The sequence below is a fragment of the Protopterus annectens genome, chromosome 10.part0 (genome assembly GCF_019279795.1).
Source record: "Protopterus annectens isolate FY-2018-M chromosome 10.part0, PAN1.0, whole genome shotgun sequence".
In the NCBI taxonomy this organism is placed as follows: domain Eukaryota; kingdom Metazoa; phylum Chordata; order Ceratodontiformes; family Protopteridae; genus Protopterus; species Protopterus annectens.
The window spans coordinates 5,794,981-5,821,534 of NC_056744.1; the positions used below are offsets into that span (position 1 = coordinate 5,794,981).

The window sequence follows — 26,554 nt, forward strand, 5'->3', positions numbered from 1 at the left end:
CAAGACAATTAATCAATTAATCAATTCAACTTTCAAATTCAATAAAGGAAAAAAACTTTTTTTGTTTGAAAGTGATCTCAAAAGAGACTTCAAAATTGTATAAATATAATTTAAATACATATTAATATACAATAAATAAAGTAAATACGTTTTATATGAATATGTAAACAATTAGTAAATATATTATCGCAAATAAGTTAATATTTTACTTTAAGTGATGCATAAAATATAATATATATAATACATATATTATAACATGCAATGTCATACAATATCAAATAATAACATAATCATCAGAATGCTAAATGTGTGTTAAATACCCAATTCTTGATTTAAACCATTGGGTTTTAAAGTATTAAATTTTAATATCATCCTGGTCTCTAATTCTAGCAATTTGCTCGATACATTGTCTCCCCTATGAATAAAAGGTTTACCCAATATACTAAATCTTAGACTGTCAGATCGACCATCATGTGCATCAATAAAATGTTTAGCAACTGGACTAAATTGATTCAAGTTCCTTATATCTTTCAAGTGTTCCAGGATTCTTATTCTAACCATCCTCTTTGTTTGTCCTATATACCAAATATTAGTACAAGAACAACCCAATATATATACAACACCAGTAGATTTACAGTTGAAATAATACCTAGAGATGTGATTTATTTTGTTAATTGACCTCACATTAGTCACCCTATCACATATACTGCAGGATCCACATTTGAAAGTACCCACTTTAGCAGAAAAATGCCTCTCTTGATTTAATAAATTATTATTTAACAGTTCTTTCAAATTTTTTCCCCTCTTATATGAAAAAATTATATTATGTCGAAAAAAATCACCTATGGATTCATCTTCACTTATTAAACACCAAAATTTTTTAATCAAAGATACAAGTTTACTTGAAAAAGCTGTATATTTAGTTACAAAAAATATTTTTTCTTCATTTCTTTCCGTGCTGATTGGGTACTGCACATTAGCTCCCAACCACATGGAATTCCTTCTTACTACAGTGTCCATGCATTTTAATAAGTGCTTTTTGTTGTACCCTCTTTCCAATAATCTCAGAAAAACTTTTTTTAACTCATTATCTGCTTCATCATCTGTACTGGTATGCTCATAAATTCTTTTGAATTCTCCATATGGTAATGCATTTAACAAATGTGGGGGATGCATGCTAGTTGCATGCAAAAACATGTTCACAGATGTACTTTTCCTAAAGGGTCTAAATTCAATTAATTTCATTTCTATTGACCTCGTATGAAAATGAAAGATTTTGTTCATTATTATTTAATATCTCAAAAAAATTAAAAAATTCCAACATGTCCCCTTTACATATGAAAATTAAGTCATCTATGAAACGTTTATACAAAACTACCTTTTGTTTAAAAAAATCAGTGGGATAGATAAACTTTTTTTTCAAATGAATCCATATAAATCACAGCATATGATGGTGCATAAGCTGCACCCATTGCAGTACCCCTCACTTGTAGAAAGTATTCTTTGTTGAACATAAAATAGCTATGGGTCAAACAAAATTCCAATAAACTGATCAAGAAACTGGTTCTGGGTCCCTCACCTAACATGTTAAATATTGACTCAAGCCCCCACTTGATATTAATATTAGTATATAGAGACTTAATGTCAATAGTCACCCAATAATAGTCACTATCCCAACGAATTTCATTAATGAGTTCTTGTGTGTTGGAAATGTGAGCAGTTACCCTATTCAAATATGCCTTTAATTGAAAATCCAAAAAGATGTTAACATTTTCCAAGTAGGAGCCTATCCCTGATACAATAGGCCTGCCAGGGGGCTCCACTAAATCCTTATGGATTTTAGGCAATGCATATGGAATGGGTGTAATGGGTTTTTTAACATACATTTTCTTAACATCAGCTTGTGAAAAAAAAACCCAACCATTCACCCCTTTCCAACAAAAATAACAACTCTTCATTATATGATTTAATGGGGTCATTTTCTAGCTTTTTATATTCTTCACAATTCAAAAGTAGTCTATTAACCATCTTACAATAATCCTGTTTATCCATAATGACCCAATTGCCACCATTATCGGCACATTTAAAGATGTACTCATTTTTCAGCTTCTTTAAATTTTTTAAGGCCAACCATTCCTCTCTGTTCAAATTAAACTGCTTTTTTTCTTTGCAGAATTCCAAAAAGGACATCTCTATTTCCCTTAAAAGTACTTTCTGAAAAATAGAAATTGCTGGTACTGAAATCTGTGGTGTGAACTTATTATTAACATTCTTAAATTTAGGCATCATTAGCTTACCATAGCCAGTTAAAAAATTAACATTTACATTTGTATTTATTTGTTCATCATCAGATCTATCAGAGCTAATATTAAATTCATCACATTCATAGTTGTAAATAGATAAATTCATTAGACTTTCATCAAATTCAGAATCACTGGAGGATTCACTATAAACTTCGTTAGGAACTGAATCAAAAACATTTTGACCTGCAAACCTTCCAAAATACACCCTAAGTAAAAGTTTCCTAATAAAAACTTTTACTTCAAAATAAATGTCAGCAAATGAAGGAAAAATGGTCGGAACAAATTTGCTCCCTTTACACACAGAACAAATACCTTTTCGAGGCATTCCTATGTTAACATGTTTTTGAAAGGGTTTCTACATTCCTATCCACTTTAAAAACGTGTGGCTTCTCTTTGGGATATTAACATTGTTTGGAAAAGTTAGTTCTTGCTCTGTGTGAACCAGCTAATTTGTCTAATTTAAGGATCATAACATGGAAAACAGTTTTGCTGATTCTTCTGACATCTGTAAGAAAAATGTTTGAGTTTGGTGGGTCAGCCTCATCTCATTTTTCATTGAGGTAGGGCTTTAATGAGAACAAATCCTTCATTTATTCCTAAAGTGTTATTTGAGCTTACTTTAAGCCGTGCTAGCCATCTCCATTCTTTCTGGATCATAAATATGAGGGAGAAAGGATTCTTCATACTTATATGAAGTACACAGACCACTCTGATACTATCTTACTTAGATGAAGTACACACACCAATCTGATGCTGTCTTGACAGAACTAAAACCTTCAAAATCTCTGAACAGTTATTCATTTCTTGTGAAAGTAAGAATAAAGGAAAAACCTGTGTTTAAGCAGATTATTTCCAAATGGTTGAAAACAACCAGCCAGTGAATCCACCAATAATTTATTAAAAACTGAAGAAACTCTTTCCTCTAACGTCTCGGCTCAACACAAAAGCCTTCAAGGAGTAAAAACATTACAGAAAACATGCCTCATATACTGTGTTCAATTAAACAATCAATTAAATGAGATACTTCCAATTTAACTCTTCGTTAAGCCCATATGGGTGTAGAGTGTTAAATTTCAAAATATAAAGAGATTCCTTTGTCAAAAGCCGTTTTTAAGAAGACATTCATCAAACAGTGATACTTAAACTTTTTCTAATATAGTACCCTGTAGTCCTTCATTACTACTATTATGAAAAGATTTAAAATGTGTTGCTATAGAGCTTTCTTCTTTCTTATTATGGATATCTCCTATATGCTCAAGCATTCTAACCTTAAATGCCCTCTTGGTCTCTCAGATGTAAAATAAATCACAAGGGCATTTGAGTGCATATATAACTCCCTCTGTGTTACAAGTAAAACTGTAACATGAGTCAAATGGAATATGATTAATATTAGCAAAGTTATTTACTACGTATTTACATGCTTTACATTTATTACAACAAGATGTTCCCATCGGAGGTATGTTTCGGTTAGTGTTGGAGTCAGGGGTACAAAACCTCCCCTTTACAATTAAGATGTTCATCATGTTTCACTGTTGCAGTCATTACACTTGGGTTATCCTGCTGGCAGGCTACCCGCAGTCGGCCTGAATTCCAAAGTCCTGGTCTGGCGTCGGTTGCTGTCGCCTCTTCCCTGACGTCAGTGTGCCAGTTGCAGCCAATGCCATTTTCTTCAGTCTTTCTTGCCGTGTGGTGCCCGAAGCAAAAGCAGTTTGCAAGTGCCGGTCGGCTGACTCCTGAGATTTTTGAATTTGAATTTCAGATCCGAAATCTTCAATAAAGCTAAGTACCCCATTGGGGAAACTTTTTCTTGCCCCAGTCCTATGTCAGTAAAAGTTAACAGTTGTATTTCTTGTGGGAAGCAAATACCTCATAATGATTTTCATTCGTACTGTATTCCTTGCCTAGGCCCTGACCATGACGTTGCTAGTTGTCGGTTTTGTGCTAGATTCAACTAACGCACTATTAAGCATCGGTTCAATTTTGCTTTTCATTACTTTGGCCAAAAGTTTAACTATATAATGCCGTCGGAACAACTGATAACCCGAGTCCATAAAAAGCGCAAGGACAAAGAAAAAGACAGGCATCCGAGGTCCAAAACCGACAAAGAAGCCTCTTCTAGGCCAGTCGCCGGTTCGGTGCTTACGCAGTCCCTGACACCCGCTACCTCAGAGCCACAGGCCGCCTCCGACTCCCACGTGGAGACAACTAGGCCTCTGGAAACTTAAGCTATTGGGTCTACGGAAACAATTCCTTCAGATGGGTCCGGAGCCGCTGAGCAGGCATCGGCTTCTGAGGGTGTTTTCAGACCTACACAGCTTACTATCGAGACCTCTTCAGCAGCCAAGGCAAAGTCTAAAACACCTTTAAAGACAAAGAAACAAGTACGGCATTCTCCTGGACAGTCATCCATGCCAAAGAAACAGATGCTCAAAATGGCCGCGGACCTAATTACTTTGATCAGGGGTTCCCATCCCCCTCCTGATAAAAGGCCTAGGCAAGACACTGACTATGACTCCTCTGATCAGGTCTCTCTTTCTTCTGATTCCTCTTCAGAACAGGGATATTCTCTTCCTCCCTGTGAGGACTCTGATGCTGAAGAATCTATCCCTTCAGCCTCTCCTCCTGAGGGCTACTCTTTTGGGGAAACCAGAGGGAACATTTCCATTTGGAGAGCCAGGATTATTCAGAATCCAAGAAAAGGCTCAGAGACTTTCTTTTATTGTCTCAGCACAGGCCTCTTGCTATCCCCCCTGCACTAGATATTGTTGATGATGTTTTTTCTGAATCCAGTTTGACTCCTGATTCTTTACCACCTGCACCAGTTAAGCCAGATAGGTACTACAGGGTTCCAGATTCTCATAAATTTCTTTATAAAAACTCTGCTGCTGATCCAGAAACTATTTCTCAGGGTCCCAAAGGGATCGAGGCAAAAACCCTGTTCCCTCTGATAGGGATTCTAGAGCACTGGACAGATGGGGGAAAATGTACACCTCTGCTGCTTTAGCTGTAAGGGCTTTAAACTGCCAGTTTCAAATGCTTAAATATCAACAATAACCTAATGTCTTTGCTAAAACAGAAAATGCTTACAAGCTCTGAATGTCCTGAGAACAAGGAAATGTAGGATTTATTGCATGCAACTGAACAAGTGGGAAAGCATACTTTGCAGTGTGGTTTTGATTCATTAGAGGCATCTTGCAAAGCCACAGTTACAGGTTCTGTCATTCAAAGGCATGCTTGGTTAAAAGAACAGAGTTTACCTGATCATGTTAAAGCAAAATTATTGGATGCTCCATTACAGCATAATACTCTGGTGTTAAGGCAGAAGAGGTGTTAAAGAAAATGGAGGATAAAGCAAAATCAATGCAGACAGTAAAGGATTTCTTACAGGTTCAGCCACCTAGATTTAGCAGGAACTGGCCTTCTAAAAATTGGTCCTTTCCAGTGTCAGACAGGAAAGAGGCAGATACAGACGCCCAAGAGGCAGATCTCAGCCCAAAGGCTCATACAGACCTAAACAGTGGGGTGTTTCAGCCCCCAAAGGCGGAGAAGACAAATCACAACTTTATAGGAAACAGTCCCAATGACTTTCCTCTACAAATGCCAAGCACTTACCTTTTGGCAACACACTTAGGGGGAAAACTAGCACTTTTCTCACAAAATTGGCACATGATCATCCAGGACAAATGGGTACTGAATATTGTTTCTCAGGGTTACAGGTTCCACTTTCACACCCTTCCAAGGTCAAAAGGTATGCCAGACCTGCCACAAAATCAATGGGCAGAGGCACAAAAACAAATCTCTGCTCTCATGGACTTGAGGGCTATCCCAATAGTACCACAGCAAGAACAGGGGCAAGGATTTTACTCAAGACTTTTCTTGGTACCCAGAAAGGACAAAGCCTGGAGACCAATACTGGACCTGTCTATTCTAAACATTTTCCTGGATGTTCCAAAATTCAAAATGTTGACACTGCAGCAACTTCTACCCATGCTGGGCAAGAAAGCTTGGCTAGTTACTTTGAACCTCAAAGAGGCATACCTGCATGCCCCAATCAGACAAACTTGCAGAAGATACCTCAGATTCATAGCTGGCTCAATGCATTACCAATTCTCTGCACTGCCCTTTGGCTTATCTACTGCGCCCAGGGACTTCACAAAATGCCTGGCACCAGTAATTGCATTTTGCAGACAAAAATGAATTCAAATATATCCCTACTTGGACGACTGCCTTATTCAAGCAGAGTGCAAGGACATTCTACTAAAGCATCTGGCGTTTGTAAAAAGATTACTAATTTGCCTAGGGTACACAGTAAATGAAAATAAATCAAAACTAGTGCCCTCTCAAGAGATAATATTCCTGGGTGCAAGCTTAAATACAACTGCCCAGATGGCTTATCTCACACCAGACAAGCAAAGGCAACTGACTCATTACTTTCAAATGATGGCAACAAAGACCCAGCTACCTGCAAGAAAAATTCTGCAGGCTTTGGGCTTCATGGCATCCTGCATCCTACTAATTCCATATGCAAGACTGCATAGGAGGAAGCTACAATGGTATCTAAAAAGTGTTTGGATTCAACACTGCCACAGCCTGGAAACAATAATAACTCCTGTTGCAGGCAGGGAATAAGAGTTTCGATGGTGGGCATTGGCCTGTCACCACAAGGGACAGCCTTTCACTTTACCCACAGCCAGGCAGACACTAACAACAGATGCATCGGATTATGCCTGGGGGGCACACATGGCAGGAAAATGTATTCAGGGCACGTCACCCACGGACCAAATGCATCTTCATATCAATCAAAAAGAGATGCTAGCTGTACAGAATGCCCTGACAGCCATCAAGGATTTACTACATCCAGGACAACTATTACTAAAGACGGACAATACTACAGTTATGTGGTTCATAAACAAGCAAGGGGGCACACATTCCTACCCCCTCTGCAGGCAAGCCATGACTTTGTGGAACACAGCACTGACCTATCAAGTACATCTGCAGGCACAATTCCTGCCAGGAGAGAAAAATATTCTGGCAGATGAACTAAGTAGAAACCTCATGGACCCTCACGAGTGGAAACTAGATCCACAGACCTTCAGCGTGATAACAAGGAAATGGGGATGCCCAGACATAGATCTTTTTGCCTCCCCTCACAACTGCCAACTACAGAGATTCTGCACAAGGACTGATCACTCACAAGCATGGAAAGTGGATGCTCTATCATTCAGCTGGAAAACCCTAACAGTTTGTCTTTCCACCACTGCCTCTCCTTCCCAAGGTACTCCTAAAAGTCAGACAAGAGAAGCCAAAAATGATTATGATTGCCCCAGACTGGCCACGTCAGCACTAGTACCCAATCCTAAAGAGCTTGTCTCAAGGCCCAGCCTGGACTTCACCTCAAATTCCTCATCTTCTGACTCAACAAAACAATCGGATCCTGCACAGCCATCTCAGAACCTTAAAGCTGGCTGCATGGCAAATAATATAGCCACTCAGAACACACCTCTCTCTAAAGCTGTTATGGATGTCATTTTGGAAGCCAGGAGGCCCAGCACCAGGAAATCTTATGCAGAAAAATGGAAGAGATTCTGTGCTTGGAACCAGGCACAAGGACTTGAACCACTTGTTCCAAATATTCCTCAGATTTTACAATACTTAACTGAGATGCTGGACAAAGGCCTATCCTTCTCATTAATTAAGATCCATGCCTCTGCCATTTCAGCTCATTACAATACGGCACCTCCTATTTCCTCTCATCCACTGCTAAGACAGTACCTCAGAGAGGCAGAAAACATAAGACCCCCAAGGAAAGCACTGATACCTACATGGGACCTCAACTTTGTTTTGGAGAAGCTCACACTGCCTCCTTTTGAGCTAGCCATTACAGCTGATATAAAATTCTTATCATGGAAAACTGCTCTGCTCATAGCAATAACTTCAGCAAGAAGAGTCTCAGAGTTACAGGCATTAATGGCAGTGGAGCCTTTTGTCATTTTTTCATCCGGACAGGGTTTCTCTGAGGACAAACCCAACATTTATGCCAAAGGTAGTATCCAGTGTGGCTCTTAACCAAACCATTCATTTGCCAACATTTTATCCAAATCTCCAGAATAAAGGGGAGAGACTTCTGCACTCTTTGTACATACACAGGCAGCTATGCTTCTGCTTGGACAAAACAAAAGCTTTCAGAAAAACTGAGCAACTGTTTGTAGCATATGCTGCAGGATCACAAGGAATGGCTATCTCAAAGTAGACTATTTCAAAATGGATAGGACACTGTATTCATTTCTGCTATGTACAGCATGGCAAGTCAGTGCCTAAGAATATTAGGCCACATTCTACCAGGGCAGCAGCCACTTCAGCAGCCTTTCTCAGAGGAGTACCAACCGAGGAAATTTTGGAGGCTGCAACTTGGAGTTCAGTACACACCTTTACCAAGCACTATCACTTACCTCTTTATTCTAAATCCAGAGCAGGCTTTGCCACTGCAGTTCTGCAGGGCCTCATAGCCACTCCTAATCCTATTTAGACCCAGCCGCCCTACCTCAGCTTTGGGATTCAACCCAAGTGTAATGACTGCAACAGTGAAACACGATGAACATAGTACAGTTGTGTACCTACCATAAATGTAGATGTTCGAGTGTATTCACTGTTAAGTCCAGGTTACCCACCCTCCATCCCCCTTTCTTTGCTGGGACTTATCTATACTTCTCTATCCTATACAACCTATGTGTTGTATTTGCTTGTAGATGAAGGTATTAATTTTATTTTACTGTATTTTTTATTAGCAATATGTATTGCCTACCTTCTTGGGGGCACCTGACATCTGGTGCAAGAAAAATTGAAGAAAATGGCGTCGGCTGCATCTTATATACCCCTGGCGCACTGACGTCAGGTAAGAGGCAACAGCAACCGACGCTTGACCAGGACTTTGGAATTCAGGCCGACTGCGGGTAGCCTGCCAGCAGGATAACCCAAGTGTAATGACTGCAACAGTGAATACACTCGAACATCTACATTTATGGTAGGTACACAACTGTACATTTTGTATATTTCTACCCCTTCTATAAGAAGTACCTAATTTGGCATTTAACCAGGAAGAGAAATTTTTTAAGGAACACAAATAATTCCAAAAATATTTCAATTCTTCAATAATTTCAGAGCTAAAACATCCAAATGTAGTAACAAAATAAACCAGCTCAGAAAATTCTTTACCATTAATTTTGTACGGAACCAACATCTGAAAATTGGTATGTGGGTTCTTTATAGAAGAGCCAGAACATAATTACTTCCAGCTTTTTTCCATCAGATTTCTATTACAACCCCTTTTCTCAAACATATCCACAGTTATTTTTAATTCCTTTCTTAAATCCCAGATGATCTTACATAATCTAGATACCCTTAACATCTCACCACATGGAAGAGCTTCCAAAATGAGTAGGATGGCAACTGTCCCTATGCACAAAATGTGTGCCTTGATCATATTTTCTATGTACAGTACTATGAAAAACAATACCATTATTAATGCTCAGTTGTGCATCCAGAAATGAAATACATGTCCCTACTAACAAACCATCAAATTGTAGACCAAATCTATTATGATGTAATGAATGGACAAATTGTTCAACCAATTCTTGACCACCCTGAGCAATAAAAATTAAATAGTCAATGTAACGAAAATACCTGATCACATATTGATGAAAAAATGCACTTCTGTAGGTATATTGTAATTCAAAAAGGCCCATGCTAAGATTAGCGTACATGGGGGCCAAGGCAAGCCCCCATGGCCGTACCGTGTCTGTCTATAAAGAATATTATTAAAATCAAAGAAATTTTTTTTATAAGACGGAAATGTATTAATTCTCTTACATATTCTGTAGCTGGAGAAGTTCCTAAGAAAAATCTTACTGCCTCTATGCCAAAGGCATGGCCACTATTGGTGTATAAACTCTTTATATCTATTGTATAAAAATACATATCACTATTCCATTGTATATCACTAATTTTATCTAAGAAATCAAAAATATCTCTAATATAGGAAGGAAGTTTATATACTGCAGGGCTTAAATAATGGTGTAAAAAACACCTAGTGCATGTGTAAAATAGTCACATCCAGCAACTGTAGGCCTCCCTGGTGGTCTATCTAATTTTTTATGTATTTTCGGGAGGCAATAAAAGTGTGCCATTTTACTATTCTTTATATCAAATTTATTCTTAATGTCTACATCTGTGTAATATCCAAGTCTTTTACCTTTAGGTAATAGTTCATGATATTCCTTCATTGCCTCATTATATGCTGACATATTAACAATTTCATAAGTTTGATCATCCTTTAAATACTCCATACACATTATTAAATACTGAGTATAGGGCATAATAACCAATTTATTTCCTTTATCTGAGGGTTTAAAAATAACATTATCCATTTTACTCAATGGTCCTGAGGGCTTTCCACTCAATAATAGTTAAATTATAATTAATACACCCTCTATTTCTATCAAACTCCATAAAATCTATATTTAGTGCAAAATTCAACATAGTTGAGAAATGAAACACTTCTTCATTAGAATATGGAGGAATAAACACACTTTTAGTATGTACATTGCTTGTATTTAGTTTACAGTAAGCATTAAAAGAACTGTGATTCACAAGTAAAAAAAATCATCAGAAAAATTCATATTGTCATTGCCATCTATAAAATCACTTTCTGCAGTTGTTTTTCTAAAAATAATATTTTAATTGCAGCTTTCTACTAAACTTAAAAACATCGCATTTAATGTCATGAATGCGAGGTACTACAGTTGGAACAAATTTTAAGCCTCGATTCAAAACTGAATACTTATAGTCCGTAAAGACATGTCCAGATAGATTTATAATATCATTATTATTAGCTAGAGGTATAGCATTATATTTTATCTCGTTTGTACTCTCTGTGGGGGTAAAAGTCTCTCTGTAACTGTCCTTGTGATTCACGAACTCATTTTGTGCCTTGTTTGCCCCCTCTGGAGTTGTTCAATTCTGAAAAGTTTGTTGATAACGCTCAGGTTGTTGTGCTGCTGGTAGAGCAGGATAATCCTCTGGGTTATCTAGTTGTTTGTCGCAAGATGTATACAGTCCATCTGAAGCAGGTAGAGAGGAGTCATACATACAGGAACCGTTTTCCGGTTTCTGGAACCTCACATGATTGTGAGCCTTCCCCCTATTGGTTTTGGAAATAAATGCCTTCTCGTTTTCATAATCACGTAGATCTCTCAACAACTTTCGCTTCTTTCTATCCACCAATTTTACCCAGCATTTGTGGAATTGTACATCGGCAGCATTTTGCAGATCAAAGGGCAGAGTAGGATCTTTATATACTCTTAACCCTCTGGGTGTGATATCTAAGTCCAGATATTTCTGCAGCCCTGATAAATTAAAAAAGGTATCAGTTTCTTTCCAAATGAGTTTATCAAGTTGTTCAAATAAAGACTTACTTTCTTGCGGCAAGAACGATGGTAATTTCCTTCCAATATTCTCAAAGGGATTGTGGCAACGTTGATTTCTTTCTTGTTCCCATCTATCCCAGGTAATGCAGGAATTAGGCACATTAGGCACATTGGTAGTTGCTGTATGAGTAGGTAGATTACGATCAGAGGCATTATTCAAAAAATTGCCCAACGACATCTGAGAACCATCACCAATGGTTTCTCGAAATACACGAGGCAAGTTGTATTGGGGATCACTGGCCATAAGAAACTATAATGAAACCACCATGTGATCAGGTATTTTCGTTATATTGACGATTTAATTTTTATTGCTGAAGGTGGTCAAAGAATTGGTTGAACAATTTGTCCATTCATTACATCGTAATAGATTTTCAGATGTTGATTCCGTACAAAATTAATGGTGAAGAATTTTCTGAGCTGGTTTATTTTGTTACTACATTTGGATGTTTTAGCTCTGAAATTATTGAATAAGTGAAATATTTTTGGAATTATTTGTGTTCCTTAAAAAATGTCTCTTCCTGGTTAAATGCCAGATTAGGTATTTCTTATAGAAGGGGTAGAAATAAACAAAACTTAATTTTAAAGGGGTTGTTTTGTACTCCTGACTCCAACATTAACCGAAACATATCTCCGATGGGAACATCTTGTTGTAATAAATGTAAAGCATGTAAGTACATAATAAATAATTTTGCTAATAGTAATCATATTCCATTTGACTCATGTTGCAATTTTACTTGTAACACAGAGGGAGTTATATATGCACTCAAATGACCTTGTGATTTATTTTACATCGGAGAGACCAAGAGGGCATTTAAGGTTTGAATGCTTGAGCATATAGGAGATATCCATAATAAGAAAGAAGAAAGCTCTATAGCAACTCATTTTAAATCTTTTCATAATAGTTGTAGTGAAGGACTACAGGGTACTATATTAGAAAAAGTTAAAGTATCACTGTTTGATGAATGTCTTCTTAAAAAACGGCTTTTGACAAAGGAATTTCTTTATATTTTGAAATTTAACACTCTACACCCATATGGGCTTAACGAAGAGTTAAATTGGAAATATCTCATTTAATTGATTGATTGTTTAATTGAACACAGTATATGAGGCAAGTTTTCTGTAATGTTTTTACTCCTTGAAGGCTTTTGTGTTGAGCCGAGACGTTAAAGGAAAGAGTTTCTTCAGTTTTTAATAAATTATTGGTGGATTCACTGGCTGGTTGTTTTCTTCCTTTTTCACACTGGTGGTTTAATTATTTTTCCAAATGGTTGTCTGATGTTACTACCTTTTGTTATACCCAACATAACAAGTGCTACTAGGCAGGGTCAAGGCACATTCTGTTAGGGCATTTGCTTCATCAGTGGCTTTTTGGAAATGGGTGGACTCGAAGTATTCCAGAGGCAGCAGCTCGGCCCTCTGTACATACTTTTACAAAGCACTACAAATTAGACTCGTTTTCCAGATCTAGAACAGGTATTGCTGGGACCATTTTCCATGAGTTCCTGGACTTTCATCCTTCCTCTTCACAGTCCAGATTAGCTGCGGTATTCTACCAATATAGCTAAGGCTGCTGCAGCAGTGATCAAATGAAGAAATAGTACGGTTGTCCAAGTATACTTACCACGACAGTAGATTTTTGAAAGATCACTGTTGCAGTAGCCACACCCTTCTTTTATTCCCCTTATTTTTTGGTATGTTTTTGTTGCCCAGGTATGGACATTTGAATGTTATTTACCTAGCATTGTGCTCTTTCAGGGCTAAGCTCTGAAAGCCATAGCGCCCTGACAACTGATTTTCTACAGCTCTTCTCAAGTTGTCAATGCTCTGAGCACATGGAAATTGTCCTTAAGCATTGCAAGCTGGTCATCTTTTTTATCTTGACCAGGATTTAACTTGTATAGCCAAGGCTACTGTAGCAACGATCATTCGAACATCTGCTGTTATGGTTAGTTTACTTACATGTTTCTAAAGTTGTAAAAAAAAGTTTTCTGATATTTTCACAAGCAGTCATGTCCCACCCATTCACCCTCCCTCCCAGTGTCCCCAACCTAAAATAATATAATGTGTAATAGTAATGTATAATTGTATGTTTATATGCTTGCGTATTATGTAAAAGGGTAAATATAAAAGTATAGAGATGAAGTCATTAAAGATGAGTGATTTCCATCCTGGTGAAGTTAAAAATAATTATGAATTAGCAAAATAACAGAATGGACTTTTTTCTGCTGATGTAATCTGTTGCAGTTCCATAAATTTCTGTCTTGTAAATATTAATTAATTCCATCCTAAAGTACTGTCTCCTTTCTCAAGGTGTTGGCAGATGGATACTTGATGATTGGCATTGATGGCTCTGAAGCTGCAGATGGATCAGACTGGTTCTGTTACCACAGTACTTCTCCTTCAATCTTTCCTGCAGGTTTTTGTGAAATTAACTCGATAGAGCTTACGCCTCCTAGAGGTATGCATTCTTTTAAATCATTAACGATAACACTTTGAGTTTGTTCATGTCAGCAAATATACATCCTTTTCAAAGAATGAGTTGGCTTGGTTAATTAATTTACTTATCTTTGTAGCTAGTTAAATGTGTAGATTTATTTCATCGATAATTATATGGAAGGTAGAAGGAATATGGGATACCAGAGAAAGTCCATACGACAAAGAAAGAACATGCACTATCCAAACATACAATCACATAAAGAGTTGAACCCTAGACTCTGAAGCTGTGTTACAGTAACCTTAGCCAATGCACTGCCTAGCTGAAAATATTTTTAGCATTTATGATCTACAACATCTATGTTAGATGCATCAGATAGGCATGTTCCTGCATGCCATCTAGTTGTCGGCTGTGGAGCGGTATTCATAATTTTGTAAAACCATTGAGATCATTTTACAGTAGCACTGTCTTGTCTGTAGGCTAAGCATTAATATTGATCTTTCATAATTGAAAGTTAAGTGCTTATTCCAAACTGCTGAAATCCTGACAGTACTGCTTTTGTCTGATAAGTTAGCCTTCACAATGAATCCTATTCAAAATGCTTTTTGCAGCATGAATAATTATCAACTGCTGTTAATTTGGAATCTCTCCATATTTCATATAGATAGGGAAGTGGTCAGATTACGCAGATATAGTAAGTGTCCGTATCTGTAAAGGTATGTTTTCTTCCCTTTGGTTTCAGGGATTTTCTTTATTTTTCCTTGTATAAAAGTACAGGCTGTGCAGAAAACTTGCATAAAGTCATCATTTGTTGTGATAGTCCTTTTCTTTCTAAGTTTAGTTTTATTTGCACACAGAAGATGAGATCCAGGACCACATTAAAAAAAGGAAAATTGAGGAAGAGTCCAGAATAAGTCAGAAGTTGCTTCCTTTGTTTTTGGACTTTTACAGTAGAATCTGTTCTTGTGGTAGCATTCTCTTACAGCATCTGTTTTGTACTTGGCTTTATGACTTTTTGTAGCAGTTTGCCGTTGTGTTAATGTGTGTGCGTATTATGCAGTAGGTTAGACTTTGAACTATGTATATGTATTTCATTGGTGCTGCATAGTCAGCTTGGAGTTTAAGGAGAGAGAATTCCCCCATGTATTGAAAACTGAACATGTTTGTTCAGTCTTTTCACTGGCGTAAGACATTAGTTTCTAAATACAGACTACTGCCTGTGCTTTATTAAACTAATCTTTATAAAAGCTGTTGAAATGAGGTTATAATATGGATGTGGCTGCTCTTGAAATTGTATTGTCACTTACTGGGAGAGTTAGAAATTAACTGTGGAAAGTGCAGTAGAACATTAGAATGTAGGTGGAAGTATTCCACTTACAAAAGACTTGATGTGCTCATTTTTTTTTAAAACACATGTATTAAATCTTCATATTAAAAAAGTGCATAGACACTTCATAATTAATAGAAAAGAAAACAAATTATAGTAAATGTATTAATTATTTTCATGCATTATACATGTATGTTTTCTTTTTAACAACTGTCATTCACTTCAGCATGACAAATTCCTCAATTCATGCAGTCCCTCAAATTTTACTCTTCCTACTGAACATTATTCTGAATGTACTTTATTTTATTTATTTATTGCTTTTGTTTGCTGGGAAAGTCTGACTGGTCATACGTCCCATTTTTAGCGGAAGCCCAGGGAGAAATGTTCCAATTTACAGAATTTGTAGAAGGCATTTAAACATGATTTACATAATAAATGTACAACTTAGACTAGTAATAATATGAAAGTTAATAAAAATAATAAATGTACATAAATAGAATAGTAAATAAACATACATAGAATTGTAATTATGTGTCAGTTAATGAAAACATGACATAAATGAAGAATACAGTAACATATTATCAAATATCAAGCTTATAAGAGTCTAGTTGCTTTCAAATGGAATCGGCTGAAAATAGATTTTGAGTAGAAGACAGTGACGCCTATAAGTATATATTATTCTGCATGTATTATTCCCACAAATTCCATTTCTTTTTGTGATTTGCTCCTTCCCTTTTCTAAAGATCCCCTCCAGATCTTTTTTTCCCAGTACTCAGTGCAATTAGAGTTAGTGTAGATTTTGATTTCCATTTTCTAGTAATTATTTTTAGCAGCCAGTAGCATTAAACTTAGTAAGGCCTATAGGCAGTTTAAATACTGTATCCCAGTACAAAATAATTTTTTTTTCATTTACAGTGATTTGCTGTCCGACATTCCTGACAAAGTACTCTTAGGGAATGTTTAAAATCTGCTATCCTATTACTTTCCCAATAAAACATGTCCCCTATTATCTCACTTTTCCCATCACAGCTGCAACATTTGCTATCTACTTGAGGAAAGGTTCTCTAAAGTCTGCTTGGAGACTAAAAATACTTCAGAGCCATACAGATGTCATGCTTCTCTTAGTGTGTAGATTGCGTTGTCATTCTTTTTTCCAATTTTTTTCTAACCTCCTCTAATTCTTTATTAATCTGTATTTTATATGCCTTATTATGTTTTTTTAAGGGCAGCTTCTGTTCTAAACTCGACTAGAAGTTCTACCAAAGCTTTCTTTTTGCCAATACTGTGATAGCAATCTTTGATAGGGAATGGAGTCTGTAACCTGTAGTCCAAACTTCTGCATGGCCTCATTTAACTTTATTACCATTCCCTCTCTAGTTATTTGCTCCCAGTTGCTTTAACTTCCTCCAGTAAATTTCAGCTCCTCTTGTCTATTTCCTATACCTTTATTTACAGTCATTACTGTTTCTTAAATCTCCTTTCTCCATTCCTGTGCTGGCTTAGTTCTTAGAATGCTTTCTGATACTTTATGAATATAATATTCTTTATGGTTGGTTTTCTCATTTTACTGGATTTTTTACTGGATGATTTACAGAAAAAGTTAGCCTCTCCTGAGCCTATTGATAGAAAGGCATTGCAGGATCATATACATAACACTCAGCAGGTTAACAACCATTTTCTTCAGTGTGGTTATGATGCATTGGAAGCTTCATGTAGGGCAGCTATGACTGGGGCTGTGATACGTAGACCTGCTTGGTTAAAAGATCAGTCTTTGCCTGACCATGTTAAAGTAAAGTTACTGGATGCACCTCTGGAAAAACAGAAGCTTTTTGGTGCTAATGCACAAGATGTGTTGAAATCCATTGAGGAAAAAGCAAAGTCAGTACAGACAGTCAAGGATTTCCTTCAGGTTCAGCCACCCAGATTCAGCAGAAACTGGCCCTCAAAGAATTGGTCCTTCCCAGGCTCTGACAAGTTTCAAAGGGGAAAAAGCAGGCGTGCCCGAGGTAGAGGGCAATACCGAGGATCTTACAGGGGCCGCCAATGGCAACCTCCAAATCAAAGAAGTGGCGCAGACAGCCCAGCTGCACCACAAGGACAATCACAATGACTTGACTTTCATACCGCCTACAAAGGCTCAAAGAGAAGCACCTTTGGGCGGAAAATTATCCTTATTCTCACAAAACTGGCATATCTTAACCAAGGACAACTGGATTCTGGATTTAATAGACAAGGGTTACAGATTCCACTTCCATACATTACCAATAAGACGAGGCATGCCAAACCTGCCACATCATCAAAGGGCAGAGGCACTCACTCAAGTTTCAAAGCTGTTAAGTATAAAAGCAATAGAAAGGGTTCCTCCTCAGGAACAAGGCCAGGGATTTTATTCAAGACTGTTCCTTGTTCCAAGAAAAGAAAACAAATGGAGACCTATACTGGACTTGTCAACTCTAAATACTTTTCTCATTGTGCCAAAGTTCAAAATGCTGACGCTGCAGCAACTCCTTCCCATGCTGGGCAAGGGGTCTTGGCTGGTCACGCTGGGCCTCAAGGAGGCATACCTGCATGTCCCAATCAGACAAAGCTGCAGAAGATACCTCAGATTTCTTGCAGGAACAGAGCATTATCAATTCTCAGCATTGCCGTTTGGCTTATCTACTGCGCCCAGAGTGTTCACGAAATGCCTGGCATCAGTAGTGGCACACTGCAGACTCCAGGGGATTCAAATATACCCCTACCTGGACGACTGCCTCATACAGGCAGACACCAAACAAACCTTAAAAGCAAACTTGGACTATGTCATGCATCTACTGCAGGCCTTGGGATACACAGTCAACATTCAGAAGTCAAGACTACTGCCATCCCAGCAGATTATTTTCCTAGGAGCCAAACTGGACACAGAAACTCAAATGGCCTACCTCACAGAGGAAAAACAACAGCAGTTACCAGAGTACTTCAAAGGCCTAGCAAAACTCTCCCAGCTGACTGCAAGGAAAATCCTGCAGGCCCTGGGGTTCATGGCATCTTGCATTCTTCTGATACCTTTGGCAAGACTTCATATGAGAAAGCTGCAATGGTATTTAAAAAACTTATGGTCTCAACACAGCCAAAGCCTAGAGGACGTAATCCCACTTATTCCATGTCTGCAAAAGGAATTTTTGTGGTGGGCTCAAGCCAGTCAGTTAAACAAAGGCATGTCTTTCAACAGACCTCAAGCAGGTCAAATGATTACAACAGACGCCATGGATCATGGATGGGGGGGGCGCACATGGAGGGCAGATGCATTCAAGGTCTATGGGCACCAAAGGAAAGACATCTGCACATAAACCAAAAAGAGATGTTGGCAGTGATACATGCAATCGAGACTTTCGAAAAATCACTACAACAAGGACATTTGCTAATAAGGACAGACAACACCACGGTCATGTGGTATATAAACAAGCAGGGAGGCACTCATTCTTATCCCCTCTGCAGACTAACAATGCTTCTCTGGGAAAAATCCCTGAACCTGAAGATACATCTGCAATCCCAGTTTGTGCCAGGCAAGGACAATGTACTGGCGGACAAGCTGAGCAGAAATTTCATGGATCCACACGAATGGATGCTGCACCCTCACATTTTCTCACAACTGACAAAGGCATGGGGAAGACCGGACGTAGATCTCTTTGCTTCCCACTTAAATCATCACCTGGAAAAGTTCTGCACAAGGACACACCATCCTCTAGCCTGGAAAACGGATGCTCTCTCCTTCAGCTGGAATTCCCTAAATATTTATGCATTCCCTCCTCTACCTCTGCTGACCAAGGTGATACTGAAGATCAAAGCAGAACAACCAACAGGCATTTTGATAGCTCCAGACTGGCCAAGGCAACACTGGTACCCGTTGCTGTTGAGCATATCTCGGACCAAACAGTGGCCTCTGACCCTATGGTCCCTGCTCCTAACACAACACAATTACAGGACTGTACATCAAGCCCTGAAAACATTGCATCTGACAGCCTGGAGGTTACTATGACTCCTCCAACTATCTCTCTTTCCAGAACAGTTCAAGAGATCTTGCTGGAAGCACGCAGACCTTCCACCAGAAAAACCTATTCAGCCAAGTGGAAGAGATTCAGCATCTGGAATGCCAACAGGGGTCAGGACACAACATCACTGAGTATACCTCAGATATTAGAATACTTGGCAGAAATGTTTCATACTGGACTCTCATACTCTTCTATAAAGATTCACGCCTCAGCAATCTCAGCAAAATACAATTGTGACCCTCCAGTGTTTTCACATCCTTTGCTAAGACAGTTCCTAAGAGGGATAAAGAATATCAAACCTCCCAGAAAACAGCCAGTACCTGCATGGGACCTCAATTTCGTTTTGGAAAAATTAACTTTCTTTCCTTTTGAGCCAGCAGCAACTTCAGAAATGCAATTTCTATCATGGAAAATGGTCTTCCTATTGGCAGTCACATCTGCAAGAAGAGTCTCGGAGATACAGGCACTCATGGCAGTGCCTCCCTTCCTCATTTTTCATCAGGACAGAGTTTCTCTAAGAACCAATCCTACATTCATGCCAAAAGTAATTTCCAGGGTGTCTCTAAATCAAGCTATTCACCTGCCTACTTTCTTCCCCAATCCTCAAAATAAGGGGGAAAAACTGCTGCATACTTTGGACATACACAGGCAACTACGCTACTACTTGGACAGAACTAAGGCCACCAGAAAGTCTGACCAACTGTTTGTAGCCTATGCTGCTGGAGTACAAGGAAAAGCAATCTCCAAACAAACAATTTCAAAATGGATTGGACACTGCATCAGATTCTGCTATTCTTTCCATGGAAAAGGTGTGCCAGCCAATATTAGGCCACATTCCACCAGAGCTATAGCCACATCCACAGCTTTCCTAAGAGGAGTGGCAACAAAAGACATTTTAGAGGCTGCTACATGGAGCTCCGTGCATACATTTACCAAGCACTACAACCTGCCCTTATACTCCAGATCCCGAGCAGGCTTTGCTTCGGCAGTCCTGCAGGGGATTTTAGCTACACCATCCCTCTCATAGTTCCATCCACCCCCAGCTTGGCTATGGTATTCAACCCATATGTTATGACTGCAGTTGCATTCTTGAAGGACATAGTACAGTTTTGTACCTACCATAAATGTAGATGTCCGATAGATATGCAACTGCAGTCGGATTTTCCCACCCTCCTACCCCTCTGTAACTTTCTTCATGGGTCCCAACCCCTATTCCTATTAGGTGGGGGTATCTCCTATGGTGTATCTGTTTATTACTGTTGTGCATGTTTGGAATTATTTTTATCCATTCACCAAATTTAGCCTTCCTAGGAGGGCACCTGGCATCTGGGGCAAGAAACACTGAAGAAGATGGCGTCGGCCGATGCCTTTATACTCCAGCCATTGTGACGTCAGAGAGGAGGCGACACCAGCCGACGCCAGACCCAGACTTTGGAATTCGGCCGACCGAAGGCTGCCTGAGGCAGGACAACCCATATGTTATGACTGCAGTTGCATATCTATCGGACATCTACATTTATGGTAGGTACAAAACTGTACTTTCTAAAGTATCCCTTCAGATCAAGTAATCCTAATCCATCTTGTTTTGTGCAGGGAATCAACTTATCTCTTGCCCTCATCCCCTCCCAAATAAATTATTTTAATTATGGTCCACAACTTCTCCACTGATTAATAAAAATATGCCTGCCCTGTATGTAAAACTGAAGGGACTGGAAATGTTTTCATTGTTTGTCTCTTATTAATCATATCCGGAATAGTCACCTTCTCAAGTTTTGTACAATCTTTTGTTTAGTTTCTTCCCACATGTCCTCAGCCATAGTAGAATTCTTTTGATCAGTATGCCTAATTACTTCATCTTACATCTCCTTAAGTATGGGTATTGCTGAACCAATTCATGTGTGGGATACATAGTACAAAAAAAAGGGATTTTCTATTTTGTTTTACTATTATCTATCATGAATGCTAAGTTACTGTGTAACACCTGTTGTGTCTCAGAAGTGAACTGTAACAGAAGTTGTAATGTTTTGTTTGTTCTTGTTTTTTATGTGGAGCTTTTCTCCCCGGGCCTGTACTGAAAATTGACATATATCCAGTTAGACTAGCCCGGTCAACAAATGTAAAATAAAATAAAAATTAAATAAACAGTTTGCTGCTGTAGATTTCGTTTTATCTTCATTTGTTTTATATTCTGAAAAGACTTGAAATTGTTTGAGTGTTCATTAACATCAAAGCATACTTTTCTGGATTTATCAAGTTTAAAATGGCATCTGCAAATAAAGCTAATTTTTCTCCATTAACATTTCAGTTATATCATTGAATTGTTATTGTAAGTTGCTCTAAATGTAAGACAAGTACAAAGTGGAGAGAGGACACCCCTGCCTGGTTCCTCTGTTCAACCACAGATTATGAGAGAGGAACCTTTCCACCTTAATTCTTTTCCCAGACCCTTCATGTAAACTGCTTATTAACCCTAATACTCTGCCAGGGAACTTGTATAATACCATTGCCCTTCTCATAAAATGCCATTTGACTCGATCATCTGATTTCTTTGCATCAAGACCAGCGAACAGTAGCGACACTCTTGCACTCTATTTCCGTCTGGATTATTATTTTGTTAATGTTGTCAGACATTTGCCTCCCCTCCATTAAGCCACATTGATCCATATCTATCAGTTTTTGGCAATATATTTGCCATTCTCTTAGCTAGATAATCATAATTTAAAATTGAAATGGTTCTGTATGAAGTTAGTTTGAAGGGTCTATACCTTTTTGGGTAATACAGTACCACATATTTTTCATTAAAGATGCTGGTATGCCCCCGCAATTTAAAATACTAAATAAAGCCTTCCAGACATTGCTCCCAGATCGCGCCTGAAAAGGGACTGCATGCCCAGTTAGGCCCACCTGGTTTGACAAATGGGTATTATTATTTATTATCTTCTTCCATCCCGACTTCCACAAGAATATTGTCTATTCCTAGAGATTTCTCTATTGATTAGTTATACATCACCATTTTTATCTCATCTTTTCTTGTCTTAGCTGTTATTTGTTGAACCTCATCTTCTTCCAACCTTGACATAATTAAGTCTTATGTAAGTATTCCAGATGTTATTCGTGTTTCACTGTTGCAGTCATTACATTTGGGTTATCTGCTTGCAGGTAGCCCTCAGTCGGCCTGATTAACAAAGTCTTGGGTCCTGCGTCGGTTGCTGTCTCTTCTTCCATGATGTCAGGTCATCAGGGATATAAAACATGCAGCCAACGTCATTGCATCAGTCTTTCTTGCCGTGCTGTGCCCGAAGCAGAAGCAGTTCGCAAGTACCGGTCAGCTGACTCCTGAAATTTTCGTTTTCGAGTTTCAGAACTGAAGTCTTCAACTAAAACTAAGTACCCCGTTGGGGAAACTTTTTCTTGCTCTAAACCGATGTCAGTAAAAGTAAATAATTACATTTCTTGTGGAAAGCAAATACCTCAAAGATTTTTATTCCTACTGTATTTCTTGCCTAGGCCTTGATCACGACGTACCTCGCTGTCGGTTTTGTGCCTTATTTAAACCACAAACTATCCGTCGTCTGTATATTTGCGCTTCAAAATTTTTTGGTGCTCAATTCAATTATCCTGATATGTCTTCGGTAAGTCATCCGACTACCGACATTCCGAAGAAACGCAAAGATAAAGACAGAGACATGCCGCCTAGTAAACCGGTACTCAGTGAGGAGCTTTCACAGCCCCTGATACCTGCTACTGAAGATTTGCAGGCCTCTACTGAGACCCATTCGGTGTCCGGTATGCCGCGAGATGCTTTAACTGTGGAACCTGCGGATGTTTCTTTCTTGAATGGGTCTGGAGCTGCTGTGCATGCACCGGCTTCTGAGGGTGTATTCAGGCCTACTGACTTGCATATTAAACCGGTGCCATCTTCTTCTTCAAGGCCTAGAACTCAAACCATGCCTAGAAACGTGACGCCCAGACCGCATGGTCAGGCCTCTATGCCTAAAGAACAAATGATCAGAATGACTGAAGACCTTATTACTTTAATCAGGGGAAGCCAACCTTCCCCCTCTAAGAGACCTAGGACTGAGTTTGCTTATGATACTTCTGACCAGGATTCTGAAATTTCTGTTTCCTCTGATGACCAGGATTTACCCTTATCTACCTATGAGGACTCTGATGCTGAGGACTCTATTCCCTCTGCTTCCCCCCCAGAGGATTTCTCTTTTGGTGAAACCCTGCATACTCTCAGGGAGCTTTTTCATTGGGAAAGTCAGGATTTCTCTGATTCTAAAAAGAGGCTTAGGGATTTCTTACTCCTCCCCCAACACAGGCCTTTAGCTATACCTCCTGTACTGGACATTGTTGATTATGCCTTTTCGGAATCTAGCATGGCCCCTGACTCTCTGCCTCCTGCTTCCAGAAAACCTGATAGATATTACAGGGTTCCTGACTCTCACAAGTTCCTTTTCAAAATTCCTACTGCAGATCCTGAAACCATTTCACAGGGACCTAAGGGCATTAAAGCTACTACTGCCAAAAATCCTACCCCCTCAGATAGAGACTCCAAGGCGCTAGATAGATGGGGTAAGAAGGTATACACTTCTGCAACATTGGCCGTTAGGGCCTTGAATTGCCAGTTTCATATGTTAAAGTATCAGCTGCATATTATTGGATTGCTTAAACAGAAAAGGATGTTGATTCCTGATTGTGCTGAAAATAAGGATTTACAGGATTTTATGCATTCTGCTGAACAAGTTAGTAAATGTACATTCAATGTGGTTTTGATTCAATAGAGGCATCTTGCAGGGCTGCGGTAACTGGGTCTGTACTTAGAAGGCATGCTTGGCTTAAGGAGCAGTCCTTGCCAGATCATGTTAAAGCGAAATTACTGGATGCTCCCTTAAATCAGGGCCACCTGTTTGGAAACAAGGCAGAAGACGTTCTTAAAAAAATGGAGAAAAAAGCTAAAGCTATGCAAACTGTTAAAGACTTTTTACAAGTACAACCCCAAGATTTAGTAGCCATTGGCCTTCTAAGAATTGGTCCTTTCCTGCCTCTTCCAGACCTTCTCAGTCCAAACCCAGGTCCAGCAGAGCACCCAGGCTTCAGTCCCAGGGGATGCACAGGACTAAGCAGTGGGTGGCCTCCACTTCCAAATTTGGGAGTAATAAAACTTCCCCCCTATGATAAACTGTCTCAATGACTTCTTTTTAAAACTTCCAAGCACTTCTCAACTGACTTCCCCTTTGGGGGTAAAGATTGCACTTCATGCAAAGAACTGGGGACTCGTTACCCAGGACAAATGGGTTTTAAATATAGTGTCCCAAGGATACAGATTTCACTTCCACACGTCACCAACTCCAAGCGGTTGGCCGGATCTACCTCCAAAGCAGTGGGCAGAGGCCCAAAAGCAAGTACTCTTTCTCTCTCTTAAGCATAGGGGCTATTCAGTTGGTACCAGAAGAGAAAAAGGGACAAGGTTCCTACTCGAGATTTTTCCTAGTACCCATGGCATCCTATCCTGGACCTGCCTACTCTAAACACCTTTTTGGTGATTCCAAAATTCAAGATGCTGACTCTTCACCAGTTGCTTCCTATGCTAAGCAAAGATGCCTGGTTGGCAACACTAAATTTAAAGGAAGCATACCTGCACATCCCAATCATGGAATCTTGCAGAAGATACCTATGCTTCAAAGCAGGCTACATGCACTATCAGTTCTCTGCACTGCCCGTTGGCTTATCTACTGTGCCCAGGGTATTCACAAAGTGCCTAGCTCCAGTCATTGCATTTTGCAGGCAAAGAAATATTCAAATATACCAATACCTGGACGATTGTCTAATTCTGGCAGAAAACCAGGACATACTTTTGAATCATCTGACTTTTGTACAGAGGGTGCTAACTTGTCTGGGGTACACCATAAACGAAAAGAAATCACACCTGGTACCCTGTCAACAAATTATATTCCTGGGAGCAAGCTTGAATACAACTTCTTAGATGGCTTTCCTCACGCCAGAGAAACAAATTCACTTGACAACCTACTTCAAACAAGTGGTCACAAAAACCCTGCTGTCTGCAAGGCAAATACTACAAGCCTTTTGAGGTTCATGGCCTCCTGCATTCATCTAATTCCATATGCAAGACTGCATATAAGGAAATTACAATAGTATCTAAAAAGCCTATGGTGTCAGCATTCTCAGGATCTAGAAGCAATTATTCCTATCATTCCTTGTCTACGCCTAGAGTTCCTTTGGTGGGCAGAGGCCTGCCACCAAAACAAGGGACTACCATTCACCCTACCCTCTGCCGCCCAAACCCTAACAACAGACGCATCAGACTGTGCATGGGGGTGGGGGGGCACACCTGGCAGGGAAGTGCATTCAGGGCAAATGGAACCTAATTTAAATGCACCTTCACATCAATCATAAAGAAATGCTAGATGCACAGAATGTTCTGACAACCTTCAAGGACCACATTCTTCCAGGAAAATTAATGGTAAAGACGGACAACACTACTGTTATGTGGTACATAAACAAGCGGGGGGGGGGTACACATTCTTACCCCCTCTGCAGACTAGCCATGGCACTGTGGAACACAGCCTTGAGCTACCAAGTACATCTACAAGCTCAGTTCCTGCCAGGAAAACTAAATACACTGGCAGATGGACTAAGCAGAACCCTCATGGACCCACACGAGTGGAAACTGGAACCAAGGATTTTCAACATGTTGACAAGCAAATGGGGGAGCCCAGATATAGACCTTTTTGCCTCCCCCCAGAACTATCAATTGGAAAATTTTTGTGCAAGGACACCCCACAGACAAGCTTGGAAAGTGGATGCTGTTTCCTTCATCTGGAAAAACCTATCAGTTTAAACCTTTCCTCCTCTGCCTCTGCTCTCCAAAGTACTACTAAAGATCAAACAAGACAAACCAAGGATGATTTTGATTGCACCAGCCTGGCCACACCAACACTGGTACCCCCTCC

General features: G+C 39.2%; 1 protein-coding gene across 1 annotated transcript in view; it reads left to right on the forward strand.

Moving 5' to 3' along the window:
• MBTD1 (mbt domain containing 1) overlaps positions 1-26,554 on the forward strand; it is a gene marked incomplete in the record, with an annotated part of 2,241,711 nt that overhangs the window by 1,649,378 nt on the left and 565,779 nt on the right. The window contains 1 exon segment of the mRNA XM_044084938.1: positions 14,096-14,243. Coding sequence (XP_043940873.1) covers positions 14,096-14,243 — 148 coding nt within the window.